This window comes from Armigeres subalbatus, chromosome 2 (genome assembly GCF_024139115.2).
Source record: "Armigeres subalbatus isolate Guangzhou_Male chromosome 2, GZ_Asu_2, whole genome shotgun sequence".
In the NCBI taxonomy this organism is placed as follows: domain Eukaryota; kingdom Metazoa; phylum Arthropoda; class Insecta; order Diptera; family Culicidae; genus Armigeres; species Armigeres subalbatus.
The window spans coordinates 197,424,594-197,444,173 of record NC_085140.1 but is presented as its reverse complement, the minus strand read 5'-3'; the positions used below and the strand labels follow the sequence as shown (position 1 = coordinate 197,444,173).

The following is a 19,580-nucleotide window of genomic DNA, read 5'->3' as shown; positions in this document are numbered from 1 at the left end:
GCCGACTAGGAAAATTGGCCGAATAGGACATTTAGCCAAAAAGGACATATGTGGAGAAGCCCTTAGAATCCGAGTACCGACCTCCAACGCGGTTAGCTCTTTTTTGCAAATTGAATATCTTTCGGATGCTTGATTTGACCAATCGTCACATGTGCTTTACTGTTGTATATCCACAGTCAAGCGAGCCCACCTTGTTTATTATCGAGAATTTCACACACTATGCCCCCAACAACGGGCTGGTGGATTTACACAGCCAAGATATTAAAAAAAATGATTTTCTTACGGCCGAGTTGCCGAATAATATGCAATTAATTGTGATCAAGTGTCGGTCTTCCACCGTCATTTGTCGTTTGAGCGCACGCGACTGCTGCGTAGAACAGTCACACAATTATCAAAAGTTTTAGCCTAGCAAGTCTTTGGCACATCAGAGTGTGATTGATCACGCTCTATACAAATCCGCCCAGCCCGTTTTTATTTATCTTCGTTATAGAGCCCAACTCGTTGTGGGGGGTATGGTGTGAAGTTCTCGTGAATAATCAAGATGGGCTTGCTTGACTGTAGATAAACAATAGTAAAGCACATGTGACGATTGGGCAAATCAAGCATCCGAAAGATATTCAATTTACTAAAAAAGAGCTAACCGCGGTGGAGTGGTGGGTACTCGGATTTTGATGGCTTTTCCACAAACGGAACATTTAAGTGGTCTTGTTATGTAGGGGTTATCTCGTCCATCTAGAGCGTATGAGCGTAGGAAATTCCATACCAATTTGTCCACACACACTACACAGTTAAGATAATTAACAAAAAAAATGATTTTCGTACGACCGAGTTGTCGAATAAAATGCAATTATTTAATAATAAACTTTCGTTTTTTTACATAGTCCCCTCTGACTAGACGCCATACATAAAGTTCTATAAATGTGAGTAGTGCGATAGCACATGATGCTTCTTCCAAAAATTCCAAGCTTAACCGTCGGGTTAATACATTAGCTACCCGGTCGTTATCATCGATGATGTTCCCGATGCTTTAATCAGATTTACTTAACCTGATAACTAAGGCAAGTCACTGCGTCAGAACCAAATTTTTCAGCTACAAACCTCACGATAGCAGTTTTAGTTGAAAGCGTGAACTGACACCTGCTGTGCAGTCTTGGGACTTGTGATCTCGATAGATGGAAAATTTAAAGTCAGCCAAGCTACAGCTAATGGAGTTTGCAGGAGAAAAACTGCTGGGGAAACTCCGAGAAGGCCAGCAGAATGCATCCAGGGATCCCAGTGAACAGCGGCTGCTTGCAGAAGCAGGACGGTCTGAATTGGTCAGTGGAGCAGCGACCAGTACAAATGGTAAATCAGATTCCAAAGAATTGGTTCGATACCACTCGGTAGTTGAATTAGATGAGCTTGAAGATGATTTCGATAGCTGTGCAGATTCCACGGAAAACATACAACTAAGGCTGCAGGAGCAAGAAAAGGCAAGATTGATGGAAAGCACTAAAAACTGGCTTCATCCCACGACGGTAGGTAATCAAGTTTTCTATCTCTGCTGATTACGAAAATATTTTATCTTATCATATTTTGAAATCGAGCCGCGCTACCGTTATCAATGAGCAGCAGTGAATCTAGACTAAATGTTGGAAGTGATAATTCAGTTTATGGTTTGATTTGACACGTGTTTAGGTCGTAATCAATTAATCAAGCTGTCTTATAAATCGAAAGATGAATGTACAGTTGAACCACAAGCAGACTAATTGGCAACGCTATCATGATATACCACTCATCAAGCGATTTGTTGACATGCTTGTTTGGCCATAAACGGTTGTAATCATTTATGGATATGAAGTCATAAATCTCCTTAATAATGATTAAAAGCAGGTTGGATGTTGAATGTTTTCAGAATCTCAGTGAAGAAAAATCAAATTGAAGTTGACAAGATAACAACAAAAGTAAACATCAACCTTTTAATCTAATCTCATACTTGCGTAGCCAATACTTGGAAACATCGTGGAAAATGACGGTTTCTGAATTCCGGCATTTTTATTTTCATACGGCCAGGCAAACTACGCAATATGTACCGCAGAGAACTGATGACTCCTAGATATTGAGCGACTTCATGAATACCTAAAGTAACTTAATAGCTTGGAATCGAGGGAAAAAGAAGAAAGCGTGGACCTCCAGTACCAAACGCTTACAATAATATATATGCCTAATATATAATAAAAATCGTGTGCGTTTTTTTTTTCTTCCTAAACAATGGAGGGGGAATCTGCTCAACAGACATCCTGGGTTGACCAGGAAGTGCGGGGTTATGGATCACCGGGGGAAGCAGGACTACATCCCCGACCCGCTAAACCGTTTCCATTGCCGCCAAGCCCATAGTCCCTTCGGTACAACCAGAAAGTAATGCTTTAAAGGAACTGCGTGCATCCCAAATTCACCTCTCTGCGATAGGGCCTATTCGCCAGCACACAGAGGGACTTGCCGACGCGGTGCCTACGCCTGCCCCAGCCTTGACGAGGACCCCTTTCCGTCCTCGGGCTCGGAACCCGCCCGGTTGACCGACGCCGCGAAAGCGACGATACCATGTTGTTCTTCGCGCGGCCGTTAAAAGGATCGAGTTCGACCACAGGGCACCGGTATGACCCATGAAGCCGACTCCGAACCCTTGGACCACCTCTTATTTGCGCCTGAACTAGCCATTCCTCGAGTACAAGCGCCACCTTCTTTGTAGCTCCGAGACGATTTGGACGATAGCCGATAAAACGGCGTTCCAGCCAACTTCATCTTTACACATCCTCCGGACTAGGTTGTAGATACTGTCTGAAGCAACCCAAGCAGCACAAATTGTTTCACTACTGAACATTTCACTGTGTTGAAACTAAGGTGGGTGTACCAATTGACGCCATACATAAGAACAACTATTTTTTTTTAAATAAGTTAAAGGCATGTGGGTATACTTTATATGTCAAGTGGAAGGTTTTACTACCTGCTCCTCAGAACACCTGTGAAAACCACAATAAAATTTGTTATAATCATCAAAATTGATTTATTAATCAATAATTGGAACGCATGCACCAGTTGTGGCACTATTCTTAATTTTGGTACCTTATTTGACAAATCCCATTGTTTTCTCATGGGATTGGCCAAATAGGGACCACTAGTGCGACAACTGGTGCAAAGGACGTCAAAAATTAAGCAAAATCAATTTTTACAATTATGCTTTGCTTGTTTTGGAGGAGATCAAAGGTTTTATCGTATCATATTAATATGCTTTATCGTATCATATGATTTGATTGGCCATTTGGCATATAAAGCACTTGTGTGACAACTGGTGCTATAGCCACAACTGGTACATCTAGCCTATTTGGAAAGAAACAATCTTTGCGTATGTGCCATCAAATAATACTCTCTTGCAATCTAAAAAGCGCAAGAGGTGGAGCCTACGGAAACATCCTTCGATTGTAGTAAAATTGCAATAATTTTGCAAAATACTACAGAGGAAAAAAAATAAAATAAAAATATAAAACTGGATTCGATTTATGGAACTTGTGAATAATAGTCCTTCACTCTACCACAGCACCATTCCACACTTCGAAGAGACTGCATGTTGACCCACCATAAAAACCATACGATTATGAAGTTTTGTACTCGTGTTTTTTGTTACTTGATTGCATCATCACAGGAAAAAATGTGAGTTGTCAAAACGTTGAACGATGTTAAATTAAACAAAAAGACACATTCAACCTATCTGCAACTTTATTTTAACAAACAATTAAATTTTAAAAGATGCATTGAAGTTATATGGTAAAAAATATGCAACTTCATGATTTTGTTTCGTGTTTGCAACATGAAGTGCAGTATTCTTTATGTGTTTGTTTCCAAATGTTAAACACGTACTGCATTATAATTTTAATGAAACATTGATCACAATTCGAACGTTTTTGACATCTTGATACAACTTTTTCGTGCATTGATGTTTTTCCAATGCCTTAAATGAAACTGAATAGAAACAAGGTGCTTTTAGGAAGATGTTGCGTGTGCTACTTGAGAACCATGGCCTGTAAGGGTAAGGTGGAAAATGATTTCCCCATGGCGCCTCTAGACCCACGTACCTATCTCCGGTATCAACGTATGTGTCCATCTACCCTTAGTGGAACTGTCCCACGCACGCTGCCATTTGATCATTACGGCCAACCTGACAGTCCTACGGATACCTCTCGTGCCGCGCATTTCGAAGCACTCTATGTCTTCACCGATAACGATGTCAATAGGCATCATACCGGTGATGACGCAAAGTTCATCGTGCCACACGATACGGTACGCACTCGCAACTCTTAGGCACATGAGCTTATACGTACTTTCTAACTTCGTTCTGTAGCAGTTAATACGCAGGGCCATGCCCCAAGCTGGCCCCCATACCTCAGTATGGACAGAGCGATACTAGCAAGAGGCTTGCGCTTGCTGGCATAAACCGCAGAGCTATTGGGCATCATCCGGGAGAATGCCGCTATAGCTGTGGAGGCACGCTTGCAGACGTAATTGGCGTGGCTACCAAAGGTGAGCCTATCGTCGATCATTACCCCCAAGAGTTTGATGAAGCGTTCAGAGGTGACCGCGCAGTTGCCTGCCCTTATCACCGCTTGTTGCTCCGACTTTCGGTTGTTAACAACAACCACCTCAGTCTTGTGGTGAGCCAGTTCTAACTTCCTGGAACTCATCCACTCCTCCACAATTGCGATCGAGTGGGCTGCAGTCAACTCCACCTCTTCGATCAATTCGCCGTAGACCTCCAGCGTAATATCGTCAGCGAAGCCGACGATTACCACGCCCACCGGGAACTTCAACCTCAAGACACCGTCGTACATGACGTTCCATAACACCGGACACAGTATGGAACCTTGCGGAACCCCTGAGGTTATGTCAACGCATTTCCGCCCCGCCTCCGTGTCGTATACCAGTACTCGATTCTGGAAGTAGCTTCCGAGAATCTTGTACAGGTACTCGGGAATTCCAAGACGCAGGAGCGCATCTGCAATAGCTGCCCAACTGGCACTATTGAAAGCATTCCTCACGTCGAGAGTCACTACTGTACAATAGCGAACTCCCCTCCTCTTACGCTGGATAGCTAACTCCGTGGATTTGGTAACCGACAAGATAGCGTCTACGGTCGACTTACCCTTTCGGAAGCCGAACTGGTTACTCGATAGACCATCCGCACCCTCCGTGCGTATCAATAACCTGTCGAGGATGATCTCTCAAGCACCTTCCCTGCCGTATCAAGGAGGCATATTGGTCTATATGCCGACGGATCCCCCGGTGGGTTTTCCCGCCTTTGACAAAAGGACCAAGCTCTGCCTTTTCCATGCTTCAGGGAAGACTCCTTCGTCCAGGCATCTCTGCATGACAGATCTGAACATCACGGGAGCCCCAGCAATGGCCGCTTTGATAGCCAGGTTCGGAATACCATCCGGTCCTGGCGCCTTACCTACACTAAGGGCCTGTGCAATCCCCGCAAGTTTCGCCACAGTTACTCTTCCCTCGTCGGTCACACTGGCCCCTGGCAGCTCCACAAAGCGAAGCCAGGGACTTGGGTCGTGACATGGGAAGAGGCCCGCGATGATCCTCTCCAGCATCTCTGGAGACCGCTCTGTAGGGGCCATCGCCCCACATGTCTTGGCCATTACGACCCTATAGTCGTCACCCCATGGATTCGCGTTGGCACTTTGACACAGGCCCTCGAAGCAGGCTTTTTTGCTTGATCTAATCTCAGTCTTCAGAGCGGCTCTAGCAGCCACGAACGCCACCCGTCGTTCAACATGCTCCTCTTCTGTGCGTGCTCGCTGTATCAGCCTTTTTGCCCGTAGGCAGGCGCGGCGCAGGTTCGCAATTGCTTGAGTGTACTAGTAAGCCGGTGGCCTCCCATTTCTAGAGTGGACTTTCCTAGGCATGGTGACATGCTCAGACCGAGAGTATTGTGCTCGCGGCGGAGCGCTTCCTTAAACGCCTCGTCGTCGAAGTATGATGTTTTCCACATACGAGGACTAGGCCTCGCACCTTCTTCCGTCCGCTGAATGCTAAATGTCGTTTAGTCGATACTGTAGCGAACAGCCAGAGCTCCGGAACGTAACGTCGATAATCGACTCGGCCCCGTTCCAGCTGTAGGTACTTTTGGTACCGACATTAGCCAAGTCCACATCCAACATGACCAGTGATTCCAGCAGGATCTGCCCCCGTTGATTCGTGGATCGGCTTCCCAATTCCACGGCCCAAGTGTTGAAGTCCCTCGCTATCACCACCGGCCTACGCCCAATCAAGTTATCCGTCAAACAATCTAGCATACGACCGAACTGCTTGATCGACCATCGAGGAGGCACATAGCAGCTGCAGAAGAAGACCCCGTTGACTTTGGCAATGACGAAGCCCTCGTGTGTCAAAGACACCAACTGATGGACATGTTGCCGCCATTTTAGACCGATCGGTGACCCAATTACCGTTCCTGGCGGTTATTCAGTAAGGATCTGCTTTGATGGCGATATCCGTCCCCCATTCAGGAACTGTCTAACACAGCAGTTGCTGGGCTGCATCACAGTGGTTCAGGTTTAGCTGCGTTACCTGACACTGTGACTTCGAACCCCCATGAGTTGCTTGCATGTTCGCAGCTTTGCTGGAACAAATCAAACATTTGGGAGGGTTCGTGCAGCTTTGTGCCTTATGTCCCTCCAATCCGCAGCGTCGACAGAGCTTGCTTCTGTCAGGGCCTTTGCAGTCCCATTGCTAGTGCCCCGGTTTGCCCGAGTCCGCGAATTCTTGGGCCTCAGTCTTGGTAGACCTCGACTCCACAGATTTCACGGGTTCGCACTTGGCCGTCCCGACCGCCTTCTCCAGCTTGGTTGACAACATCGACTTTCATAGTTTCAGCAAGCTCCCCTTAAGGTCCTTGCTGATATTATGCTTCGATGACGCAAAGTCGATGATGGCGTCCAGCTGTTCCGTCGCCACCTCGAAAGCCGAAAGCCCATCGCGTTTGCGGTTCATCGCCCTCACAAGCCATGGGTTGTGCATAACCACTACCGGCGTAGCCGGGGAGAACGTTAAGTGACCCACGCTGGCGCTGCGCATTGAGTTGCCGACTATTGCCTTTGACCTCCTAGGCGGAGACCTGAACAACACACCTCTTACGAAGGGGTTGTCGCTAACACTACTATCACTAATTGAAGAAGAATTGACCACCACGCCAGAGCCCAGCATGACGCGGTAAGGGACAATTACTGTGGAGGGTGCCCAGATTTTCTCATATCGCAGGAATATCCTTAGTTCTAAGGTCCTTTTATGAATTTAAAAAGCATTATTATTAATCAAAATTTCATGTTGATTTTTTTTAATGCAAACTTCTCTATGTCATAACCTTTTTCATACGCACTACTAGAATTTTGTGCATTTAGAACATTTAGGTGCATTATTAAATTTTTCGATCAATTATCCTAATTGTTCAATATCATAACAACTAGGCTTCTAAAGCCTAAATTATTGCCTACATTTATTGCTTGGATTAATTTCAAATTCCAAGATCTTCCGAAATTTCAAAAATAATTATTCTGGAGTTGCAAGGGAAACACTTCGGAATATTGTTAAGAAATTCTTCGGATTCTCCATGGAAAAATCTTCAGAATATCAACGACATTTTTTCCGAAATTCTGTGGAAGAGTTCCGAAAAATGCTCGGTAGAAATTTTGAAGAACTAGAAGAATCTGTAGAAGGATTCGAAATGCAAATTTACGATGCCAAAATAATTCCGATAGAAATTCCTGTAGAAAATCGGAAAAAGTTCATCTGAAACACCAATAATGAATTTCCCGAGGAAATTCCGATGTATTCATAACCAAAAAAATGTACTTTTATTGTACTTGTAAAGGTTGTACTTTTGAAGCATTTCCAGTAAGAATTCCTAAAAAAAATAAATAAAAATTTTAAAGATTTTCTGATGAATTAAGTAATTTTCGGTGAAAATTCCTTAAAATTTCTAAATCATTTTCTGTGCATTTAAAGCAATGTTTAGCTGAATCTACAAAGAAGTCAAAATGACTTCCCGAAGAAGAATGAATTTCCGATGAAATTTTGGAAGAATTTGTAGTGCAAATTCAATAAAAATAAACATTGAGAATTTTAAATATTTATTCTTTGAAAATCCAAAGATTTTTTTTTTTTTTGAAGATAATCCATAGGCTCTTCAGTGGAAATTCTAAATAATGCCTCGAATAAAAAAAAAAATACTTGGAAAATTAAAAAAAAAATGCGATAGAATTCACAAGCGGAAAAATTTCATTTCAAAATTCCAAATTTGAAAAAAAAATCCAAAAACAAAAAATCAACGGAAATATCAAAGTGTTCCATGTGGCATTGGCTGTTCAATATCTCTTGGAAATTCTAAAGATTTTTTCTTGAAAAATTTAGAAGTCTTCTTCTTCTTCTATGGCTCCGCATTCCAACTGGAAGCTGATCTGCTTTTCAACTTAGTATATTCTATCAGCATTTCCTCAGTTATAAATTGAAAGCTTTTATATACCAGACATTGCACGATTATATATCTTGTGTAGTAAGCACGATGAATACATAGTGTTACCAGACGTACTCTTTTAAGAGTACATGTACTCTTTTTGAGGCAGAAAAAGTACGTACTCTTCTTTTTCGGAGAGAAAGGTTATATGTACTCTTTTTAAATATTGTTAGTGCCAATTTGATTTTCAAACTTAACATTGCAAAGTGAATCCATTTTCCTTAGTTTGCACAAATAAAGTACGCTATTGTGTACATACACTATTTAAATTGAAAGAATTTATTATTTTCATAATATTTAATTTGTTTAACTGTTCCTGGCCACGCTGAAATTAAAGATGGATCGCCAGTTTTTTTTTCGTGAAATTTAGATTTCTAAAACATGGAAAACCAGCACGTTCACACCAACTATGGCACAAACTACACTACCTAACTACAAATTCGTAGCTGGACAGAGAAAATTGTCTAACTATGCATGGATATTGGGAAAATTATTTAAACGTTCTTTCGCATATCACAGACTGCGTTCATTCAAGTTTTGAAGCTATTCCTCAGATATCACACAGTTTCAAACACCATTTTTCCTATGAAGAGTTGGGCTTTTCAATTTTCCCAATAAATTTGAAAATAGTAGATAGGATCATGAGGTTTTATTCTATAAATTGTTCTTTACTCCTTCACTCATATTTAGGAGAATTTTTTTCCAAATGTTATGTGATAATTATTCAAATTTTTATAACAAAAAATATGTTGGGGCCCTCCTTAGCCGTACGGTAAGACGCGCGGCTACAAAGCAAGACCATGCTGATAGTGGCTGGGTTCGATTCCCGGTGCCGGTCTAGGTCATTTTCGGATTGGAAATTGTCTCGACTTCCCTGGGCATAAAAGTATCATCGTGCTAGCCTCATGATAAACGAATGCAAAAATGGTAACCTGGCTTAGAAATCTCGCAGTTAATAACTGTGTTAGTGCTTAATGAACACTAAGCTGCGAGGCGGCTCTGTCTCAGTGTGGGGATGTAATGCCAATTAGAAGAAGAAGAAGATATTGAAAATAATTATTTTTGTTGAATTCATACACATTCAGCATCAGCGATACAATTTCATCTTACAAATATAAAAGAAATATACTCAAATTCCGACCATGACTCATATTTCGAGCACTGGCTTTTTAGCGTCCTACAATTCAAAATTCCATCGATTTTCCGTGGAAAGAACCACGCAAATAATGATGAAATGGTTATTTAAATCCAGTTGTTCGAAATTGGAGTCATGTTCGGGATATGAGTTAAAACGGTCCAATATCAAACTTGAATTGTAAATTTTTAAAAAATCGTTGGTTGTACTCTTTTGTACTCTATTTTTACTTGTTGTAAATGTACTCTTTTTAGTCAAACAGAATCTGGTAACACTATGAATACACTATACCTAGGGTGTCGAAAATGTTTCCCACCCGAAAACATCCTAGACAGGAACGAGAATCCAACTCGTCATCTCCGGATTGGCAATCCTACGCTTATGCTCGCAAGGCTAACTGGAAACTGAACATTTTGAAATGTACTCCTTAAAATGTTCGAAAAACTTCTTCTGGAAATGAAGAAGAAGTTCTGGTGAAATTCGGAAGAACTTGTCGAAGAAATTCTTTAGAATGTAAAAAAAACAACGTAATTCACCGAGTGGTGACACTGCCTTTCTCGCATTTAGCCAGGACACCAACCTTATATGGCGCTTACATAGTTCGATTCCATGTTCTTAATAACTTTTAAACGCAATGGTCGATCGTTATCAAATTCAATAGTGATCAACTAGCTTCCATTACATGCGCTTGTTTTCATGGCAATTAATGAATTTCAAAGTGCTCAACCCAACTCCAAATAGATCTGCTAAAAACTAATTTAAAGTTTATTTAATCATGGTAGATTTTTTTGTGAAATTGTTCATTGGCACGTTAACTTCATTTCCTGCAAATCTGGGCTCAATCGGTCTCTTCCATCCAATTTCCTGTACGAAATAGTAACAGAGGTGTATTTTCCCATATATTTCGGCTGAAACCCCCATACAAACTTCAAATCAATTGCACCAGCTTATGCAATAACCGATCAGGCTGAAATTTTCAGAGAATGATTTTCTTACCCAAAGGCAAAATCCTGGGGGGTGCCCCGTGAAATCAGACGACGTTTTGTATCCTGGGCCAGTCTAATCAGCAATAATAGCCATAGAGATGCTCTCACTCTAGGCACACCACCAAGCTATCTGCATGTAGGTACCAGGTTATTTGTTCCACAAAGGCTACTACCGTTTGCTGATGGCACCGAAAATGCTCGGATATGAAAGAAAACATGTAGGGGAAGTGCACCGGTTTTGGCCACCTTAGTGCCTAATTTGGCCAACCCTGAAAAATACATATTTCTCTAAAATAGTTGATCAGCTAAAAACAACGTAGAAGCGTGAGAGATATATCTCTTGTTGGAACTAATAAAACCCTCGCGAATTACTTTATTTTTGGTGTTATTCGCAAAATTGGCTAAATTAGGAACATGACCAAAACCGGTACAGTTCCCCTAAACCAATTTCCCACTGCAATCATAGTGAGCGAAAAATGGTTATCACTCTCCAGACTGTTTTTCTTTCCCGAAAAGTGATTTCGCCCCGAAAGTTTTCGTGAGGGAGCATCCTGTGCATTTGAAGTGTGTAGGAATATCTTGAGTTAGTCTATAACAATGATTTCGTGTCCATTTAGCGGCCAAGTTCAAACTAACCAACTTTGACATAAGGCAAAGCACACGCCTCCCTGCATAACCTTTTTGAAAAGATGCAGTTCAAAATGGTTCGGATTTTCAGATATAAGTAAAATAAGAATAAAAATCACTGTTTTTGTACCCTTATTTATGAAACCCCCTCCTTGTCATGTACCCAATAGCAAACAATGGGGACCGCATTCCCCGTCGAATGCAAGTTGTTGCGAGTAAATCGGATAATGCTAAGTTCTAAAAAGCGTGTCTTCAAAATTTGTACACAACACACACATACTTACACACATACAGACATCATCTCAGTTCGTCGAGCGATCGGTATATAACACTAAGGGTCTCCGGGTCTTATATAAAAAGTTCTTATTTGGAGCAATCATATAGCCACAGACCAACAGACGTAACAGATTAAACATTTTTCTGAAAAAATCATCGTTCAACTCCTCTACCACCATCTTGCGAGCATGTTACACGAAACAATGTTTCGTATGACATTGTCACCAGAAGGCGCTGAAGTGAAATGTCAATCGCGAAGGATTACGACGCTAGCGCCTCTAGTTGTGAAACGCGCAATCAATCAAATTCAAATTGATCGTTGAAGTCATGGTCGATGGTAATTTCTCTAGTGTTACGTCTGTTTGTCTGTGATATAGCCTTTCGGTACAACTTTGTTGTACGAGAAAGGCAAAAACAGACAAGTATTGTACCTATTTCTCAGCAGAACTTTTCAAATGAAAATTCATTGAAAAGGGGTCGTTCTAAAATGATCTCTCAGATTTTAGGGGGGGAGGGGGTCTAAGATTTTGTGACAGTACATGTACTAGGTATACCAAAAAGTGTGACAGAGGGGGGGAGGGGGTCTAGAAATCCCAAAAAGTAGTGGACGTCATATTTGAATCGCCCCAAAGAAGTTTTATTATGAACTCTGTTCCTATGCCAATGTTCCTAAGTTTCCTACCAATTTGACGCCAGGAATGGAAAATGCTAGACTACACAATAATCGTTTTTCTCCAGAGCCAGTACCCTCATCTGATAGAAGAAAGCTATTTTTTCGAACACATACCGTGATGTTTTGGTAGGTAATTGCTTTCCAATGTTAGTTTTCAAAATCATGTACCCTCAATTCGCAAAGTCCTTAATAGTCATATTTCCAATTTGGTACAAGCATGCAACGGCAGTACACGAGCTCACGCAAGTGGTCCCACAGCTTGAAAATGCTTTTAAAATGTTGGAATTCGAAGGACTGGAAACGGAAAATGAAAATTCGGCTTTTTTAATATATTGGAGTTGCAAACCGGCGAAAAAATCTGTGTTCCAGTTTTCAGGATTTGTAAGCAACATTGGATCCCGAGGCCCTTTCTTATTTACTTTTTAGTACAATGGGGAGGTAGGGGGTCACAACTCCGATTTTTGCGCTACGTAAATTGTAAACAAACTCTAACTGCATTTTATACCCTCTCTCTTAATTACAGCCACCAAAACTACCACCCACCTTACCAGGTAAGTGCATGAATGAAATCGTGTTCGTTTCAATATATTTTCACCATCAACTGTTCGAAATGTTTAGTAGCATATTTGTAGGCGTACCTACTGAGCGATTCCAAGCAACAGCATCAAAATTTAAGAAAATTTTTAATTCATGATTTTCTATTGAGTTGAAACTTTGCACAGTTTTTCAATTTCATCTAAATCGTCATTTTTCGATATCAAATCTTCATATTGAGTCACGACTAACTTTTCAAAAGGGTATATGTGAAAATGGTTCAAAAATATTTAAAAAGCTGCACAGCAAAAACGGAATGTTCGATTGTTATGATTTTTTCAGCAAAGTTAGACAACTAAATGGTGATTCTTAAGAAAATGTGCACAGTAAAAAAATTTTTTTGCCTTTAAAAATATCATTTTGTCACAAAACTCAAATATCTCAAAACCCTATCTTTTTCGAACGTAATTTTTTAGGGAAAACGGTCCATTATATTAGCTATCTACCATAAAAATTTGGTGATGGTAAACTAATAAACAAAAAAAAGTTATGACATTTCAAACATTTCACAATTTTCGCATATAGTAAACAAAAAAAAATTTCCGTGTATTTTTTTTTCAAGAATCGCAGTTTGACGCTGATTTTATTGTTAAGGGCCTTGCGTGAGTTAAACAAGTTGTTTGTATGATATTCCATATTTATGTATTCATCGATATTATGTATATTATATGTATAAATATTATATGTATAAATAAATAAAAATGAATTAATATTATCCTAAGTATTAAATTAAATGTGGCAGTTACACAATGTTGTTATAGAAACTCTAAGAGTTTTGGGTTTGAATTTTGGTATGGGTTATGATATCATGAAAACAGTTTATTAATACTTATTTTTATTTATTTTTATTCAAATTTTTTAAAATATCGAACACTTTTGAATTATTATCAGCACAGTTTGAGTATAGTTTTGCTTTAATTTTATTTTCCGACAATGGAATGAAACAGTGAAATTTTTGGGTTCCTTGGATCGTTTTCGCGTTATTAAATTGCTCACTGAGCTCTGAAGCCTTTATTTCGTACTCTTCAGTAGTAGTAAAACAAAATGATAATTTGGTTAAATCTTTTTCTTTTCTATGATTTGCCCAATCAAAAAGTTCTTTCGCAGTTTTAATTGGATGCTCACGTTCTTTGGCTAAACTTGCTCTTGTGGCCATGCGCTTTATTGTTCCTCCAATAGCATCACAAGGACCTTTTGCCATGTGATGTAGCAAAAATGCCATTCTGCATCAATTCCGTACATTGATTTAAATTGACATAGGCTCGAAAAATTCTTACGATTTTTTGTACTGCGACGCTGCTCCATCAGACATGAAATATATCTTTTTGACTTCTTTATGCTTATCAACGCGTAAAAAGTTAATCATTTTTCAATGAACAAGTTTACGGATACTGAATCGTGTCTTAAATCTTCGGAAATTATAATAAAACTTAAGTGTTCAATTTGCGTACTTCCATTAAAATAAATAACGAATGGATGAATTGTAGCTTGTTGTACGTTCCAGTGATGGGACTGCACTTCATCTTGCAATACAAAGCTGTAATTTTCAGAAAAATCACAAATGACTAAAAATTCACCATTTTGTAATGTATTTTTCGTATTTTTTAAAAAAAGCTGGATTGTTCTGTTTTAATGAAATCGTGAGGGATTAAACTTTCTAATTTCAAGCAAAAATATGACACAAACTCATCTACAGGTTTTACAATAGTTTCTATGTCACACCTATCCGTGGTCACCCATTGCTCAAATGATAACTGATCAATATATTTTTCTTCAAACTCAGCGAATAAAGTATTTTCCAATGATGAATAATCTGGACAATCCGAACAAGATCGTAGATAGCAATTTGATGTTGTATTTTCACACAAAAGACTACCAGTTAACATTTTAATATCCTTTGTTAAATTGATTCTTTTCAAACTATGTAAAATAAGATGAATATTCTCATGGGTTGTGCACACACACACATTATGTGTTCCTGAATTGGAAAGAAGCTTACATTGCCTGAGGAAAAACCTAATTTAATATTATCGTGAATTTCCTTGAAGCGTGTGTACGCGTCTTTCAAAGTCGTCATCATTAATCGTTTTTGGATTGCTTGACGCTTTCCATCTTTTTTTACTGATACATAATCTTTTTGACCAGGCATAGCTCGACTTACTTCATCATCTTCAAAATATTGAACTACTATTTCTTTTGTCTCATCTGTTAATGCAGTACTAGACCTAGTATTTTTGGTTGAATGACAGTTATTCTTCAATTGTTTTGCCTCTTTTACTGTATTTCTATTGGTTTTGAACTCATCAATGGCATCCTGAATAGACCACGAACTTGGCAGCATCGACAAAATCAATAATTTTTCTTTCCTTGTCGTGGCTGCATTCGAGAACCTTTCCTTCATATTTATAATTACCTCATCGTAGTCTGTATTTTCCACATCATCAGGTCCTAATTTGAAGAGGTTTCTTCGTACAGCTTCGTTTATTTCACGGTATTTTTCTCCGGGTAATAAACGTAGTCCATCTTACTCCATTTAATCGGAGTCACTTTTATCCCAGCTATGCCCTCGTTAAAGCGTTCGATGTTGACCTTTTGGATACACTCATCTTCCGATTGATTTGTTGAAACAGATTTCGCTGATGGTACGGTGGCAAGGCTCTCAGCACTTAATACTTCTGGTAATTCCTCAGTTGTTGTCGATGCATCTGGCAATTCCTCAGTTGCTGTCGTTTTCGAACTTCCTGCGCTCTGCTCAACCGATGATATACAGATTGCTCTTTTGTCAACGTTTAGACGGCAGGACGTGCAAATGCGTAAATTTGTATTCAATGTGGACATTGGAGCATAACCAGTCGCTTTCAGTTTATCTATGGTGCTTTCGGTGAGATTTCGTAACTCTTTTGAACACTTTTTTCCATCAAACGGCCTACAACATTTGAGAAAGCGGCTACTCATGTTGTTCGTAATATTTCAATAAACAAAATCACTTTTAAGTTTTTACTGACTAGTTTGGTGTCATTTGCTTGACTGAAGAAAAAAATTACTATAAGATCTTTAACAACCTTAGTAGTAGTAATTTTTTGCTTTTCGTGAGCATTGTCATGGTATGTACCTATCATGCATTTGTTGTTGTTGAAGATACCCGTTTCCTCCGATCATAAAGTCTATTCTCTAAGAGGTATATTTTTTGCAGGTAAACTATAGACGTACACGTGTATATAAATCTTTGATTTTGCAGCTTTTGTCTTAAAAATAACATTTCTGATATGTTTCTATCAACGTTATTATCAACAGGTTTCAACACTATTAAAAGAATTTTCGCCAGTCACGTGCAATGAAAATTATGACACTATCAATACTTTTGATCACAACACTGGATCGTGTCTAAGTTTCTTATAGATGCTATGAATAATTAAATCAAAATATCATGAAAACAACTTGTTTAAATCACGTCCCTTAACAATAAAATCTGCATCAAACTGCAATTCTCGAAATAACTTACACAGAAAAAAAATTGTTTTTACTAAATGTGAAAATTGTGAAATGTTTGAAATGTCATAACTTTTTTGTTTATTAGTTTACCATCACCAAATTTTTATGGTAGATAGCTAATATAATGGACCGTTTTCCCTAAAAAGATAGGGTTTTGAGATATTTGAGTTTTTGTGACAAAAATGATATTTTTAAAGGCAAAAAAAAATTTTTTTTACTGTGCACATTTTCTTAAGAATCACCATTTAGTTGTCTAACTTTGCTGAAAAATCATAACAATCAAACATTCCGTTTTTGCTGTGCAGCTTTTAAATATTTTTGAACCATTTTCACATACACCCTTTTGAAAAGTTAGTCGTGACTCAATATGAAGATTTGATATCGAAAATGACGATTTAGATGAAATTGAAAAACTGTGCAGAGTTTCAAATATTTTCGAAATGGTCGCTCAGGATCGACTGACATGCCCCCGTGGAATGCCTCTACTGTAATCGAACAGTACACGCTAAGGCTTCCGCTCTAAAAAATCGTTGAATAGTATTGCATATTTTAAAGTTTAATTTATTTATAATTCCAAGGAAACCCCACCCCTATTGGCCCACCTCCAAAAACAGAAAGTCAAAACAATGTAAGTTTAAACACAATAAAAAAATACCATCCACTCACGTCTCAACCAATTTGTTACTATATCATGCAGGAGCTTTCGAACTTTGTCCAGAAAAAGTCCATTGCCCAAGGGATGATGGACCTGGCACTGGTTTCAGCTAACACAAACCAACTACGCTATGTCATGGACATCGGTACCAGGCACCCATATTTCTACACCAGCATAGCGTTGATCATCACCAGTCTGGCGATGCAACTTGTCGTTGGTTTGGCGCTTATCTACAACAGTAGGTAAATTGTACTGAAATTGCGTCTCATGTGGCGGCGGCAGCTTCCTCCTAATTGGTTCTTTATTTCGTCAACCATGCAGGTTCAACATTCGAAAGAAGAACGAGATGCGCTCGGCCGATCGGATCAACGATTTATCCGTGATTGGAGTGTTTTTGATCACGCTAGTCAATGTGTTCATTTCGACGTTCAACGGATCGAACGCAGGCATTTACTCGAGTGAGACGGTGGCACTTCCAGCCGAAAATGTCACAACAGCAAGCGCGGAAGTAGGAAGTATTCTAGGCACCGATGTGATCAATGGTAGTTGAGATATGAAGCGCCTCTTGTGGGTTATTTCGTTAGACATGGCAACGACTTCGGAAGCATCAATTGTATGCAAACATAACTGAATGCTCATAGTTTCTTTGAATGAGGCATTGTGAACCAAATAAACATTTGCATGGAAATGTTACAGGAAACTAGCCAGCCATACATGCAGTGTTTAGGAAATATTTTTATTTAAATCAAATTTATTATTGGACATTGGTGATCACTCATTCTCCAGTAATTTTTCCTAAAAATTCAATAAATTGCAAAAAATAAACAAGGGCGGTGCAAGCAATTGTAAATTAAATAATTTGAGAAAATTACCTACACTAAACTCACATATACGGGATACTTTGTAACAATAATTAGTCACTCCATATTGCATGTTGGTCAAATGAAAAGATCTCATATTAGTGTGTGATCCGTGATTGTTAGGTCAGTGTACATGAACTCAATGCGTATTCCATTGAAACCGAAGTTTATGACCTAAGATTATTTGTTATAAATGTTTAATTAGTAAATAGCAAATATTACAAATAAAAAAAAATAAAAATTAAAAAAAATAATCATTTAATATGTTGGAAAGATTTTCGTTTAACTTTCATTGCTTTTAGAGAAAAGCGCAATGGCTAAAAAATGTTCACAACCGAAAAAAAGGAAAAACGTTTCTCCCTTTGCCCGAAAAACGTTTGCTGGTCTCATCAAAACGAAATATTTCGGAAATCTGTTGCCATTTACACTTTTCAGTTCACTCAGTTGTCACACCTCGAGATAGATTTTTATAAGAAAATGTCATCTAGGTTCGAGAGAAAATTAAATTTCGCGAATTTCCCATTTAATTTAATCTATCTAATTACTATAAACAGTAGGCCGCGCTGCTTACACAACAGCTCCTTGGCTACTCTGACAGCCCTCCGGCTTGTATGTATATCCTAAATTATTTGTTTAAAAATATCTAAATTCTTGTTCCGGAAATGAACTGCTCCTGTTCTTCAAGCCCCTGTCCACACGTTCAGTACGTCCGCAAACTCCTGGAAACTACGGATAAGGAGGACCATGCAACCCCTCCCAGTTCAATGCAGAAAACGTTTCCCCAGATAAAGAAAGTAGCCGGATATATTGCAGCAACCGTCAAAGAGATCTTCTTGATTTGGATCGCCATAACGAAGATCTTGCTCAAACTGTGGCTGAACATTCTCGACTCCAACAGGTTTGTGTTGCATACCACATTCAGACATAAACCACTCTAATTCATACTTATTTCCCCCCTTTTCCGCAGTTATCTTTGGTTGGCATTTTTGGTATTTGCCATCGGACTCATCTGCTCACTACCGGGTGTTCGTGGTGCTGCCATTTCAATGCCATCATCGTCGACGCCACCAGAAGACGTTCTATTCACACCAGATTCACAGAGAGATGATGCGATAGCGCTTAATACGTGCAGCACGGAGCTAATTGCCATCCGGTGATGGGCATGCAGGCTGGATTCGGGGCACGAGTTATTGTTCCTCTGAGCAGAGAACACTCTGCTAGATGGGAGCTACTTCCTTATGGTGCAAATGAACTGGGTGGCGAAGGTTCCGATATGAATAAACTTTAATTTTAAATGGTGATAAATGGGTCTTTGTTTAATGTTTTCCTATAACGCATTGTAATGTAATTATTAGGTAGACTATACGAAACGGGATGTTTTATATATCTTATTAAAGAATTTGAATAGGTATATGACAGTATGACAACAAATGACAAATATTGACTGAAGGAAAGCTAGTTGGACCAAGAAACTTATTATACCAATTGATATTAGTAACTTGCTAATTGACCCAAAAAATCTATGGTTTTAATGGGTTACTGACAGCCGGTTTATTTATTTGCTTAGTTGAGTCATTTGTAAAACTGAATGATTTTCAGATGATATATTTGAGCAATTGACTTATTTGGATTTATCAGTCTATATTTGACTTATTCAATTCATGTGCTGAGGTTCTACTTGTTAACGTCATCCGTCTTTCGAGTATTGAATTCATTTTTTTTGTTTTTTAT

At 39.2% G+C, this 19,580-nt stretch overlaps 2 protein-coding genes across 2 annotated transcripts; both read left to right on the top strand.

The window, feature by feature from the left end:
* The first annotated feature begins 1,136 nt into the window (after window positions 1-1,136).
* On the top strand, window positions 1,137-17,889 carry LOC134215711 (uncharacterized). Its single transcript, XM_062694837.1, has 5 exons — window positions 1,137-1,517; window positions 12,772-12,799; window positions 16,913-16,962; window positions 17,032-17,231; window positions 17,311-17,889. The coding sequence occupies exons 1-5, from the start codon at window positions 1,173-1,175 to the stop codon at window positions 17,537-17,539; spliced, it is 852 nt and encodes a 283-aa protein (XP_062550821.1). The 5' UTR covers window positions 1,137-1,172; the 3' UTR covers window positions 17,540-17,889.
* A 501-nt stretch (window positions 17,890-18,390) lies between these two features.
* On the top strand, window positions 18,391-19,171 carry LOC134215708 (uncharacterized). The gene is made up of 2 exons (XM_062694836.1): window positions 18,391-18,747; window positions 18,817-19,171. The coding sequence occupies exons 1-2, from the start codon at window positions 18,512-18,514 to the stop codon at window positions 19,004-19,006; spliced, it is 426 nt and encodes a 141-aa protein (XP_062550820.1). The 5' UTR covers window positions 18,391-18,511; the 3' UTR covers window positions 19,007-19,171.
* The last annotated feature ends 409 nt before the right edge of the window (window positions 19,172-19,580 follow it).

Coding starts and splice junctions, on each gene's coding strand:
- LOC134215711 (XM_062694837.1), top strand. CDS start 1,173: ATGGAAAATTTAAAGTCAGCCAAGCTACAGCTAATGGAGTTTGCAGGA. Junction 12,800..16,912: donor ACTACCACCCACCTTACCAG/GTAAGTGCATGA, acceptor TATAATTCCAAG/GAAACCCCACCCCTATTGGC. Junction 17,232..17,310: donor GCGCTTATCTACAACAGTAG/GTAAATTGTACT, acceptor TCAACCATGCAG/GTTCAACATTCGAAAGAAGA.
- LOC134215708 (XM_062694836.1), top strand. CDS start 18,512: ATGAACTGCTCCTGTTCTTCAAGCCCCTGTCCACACGTTCAGTACGTC. Junction 18,748..18,816: donor AACATTCTCGACTCCAACAG/GTTTGTGTTGCA, acceptor CCTTTTCCGCAG/TTATCTTTGGTTGGCATTTT.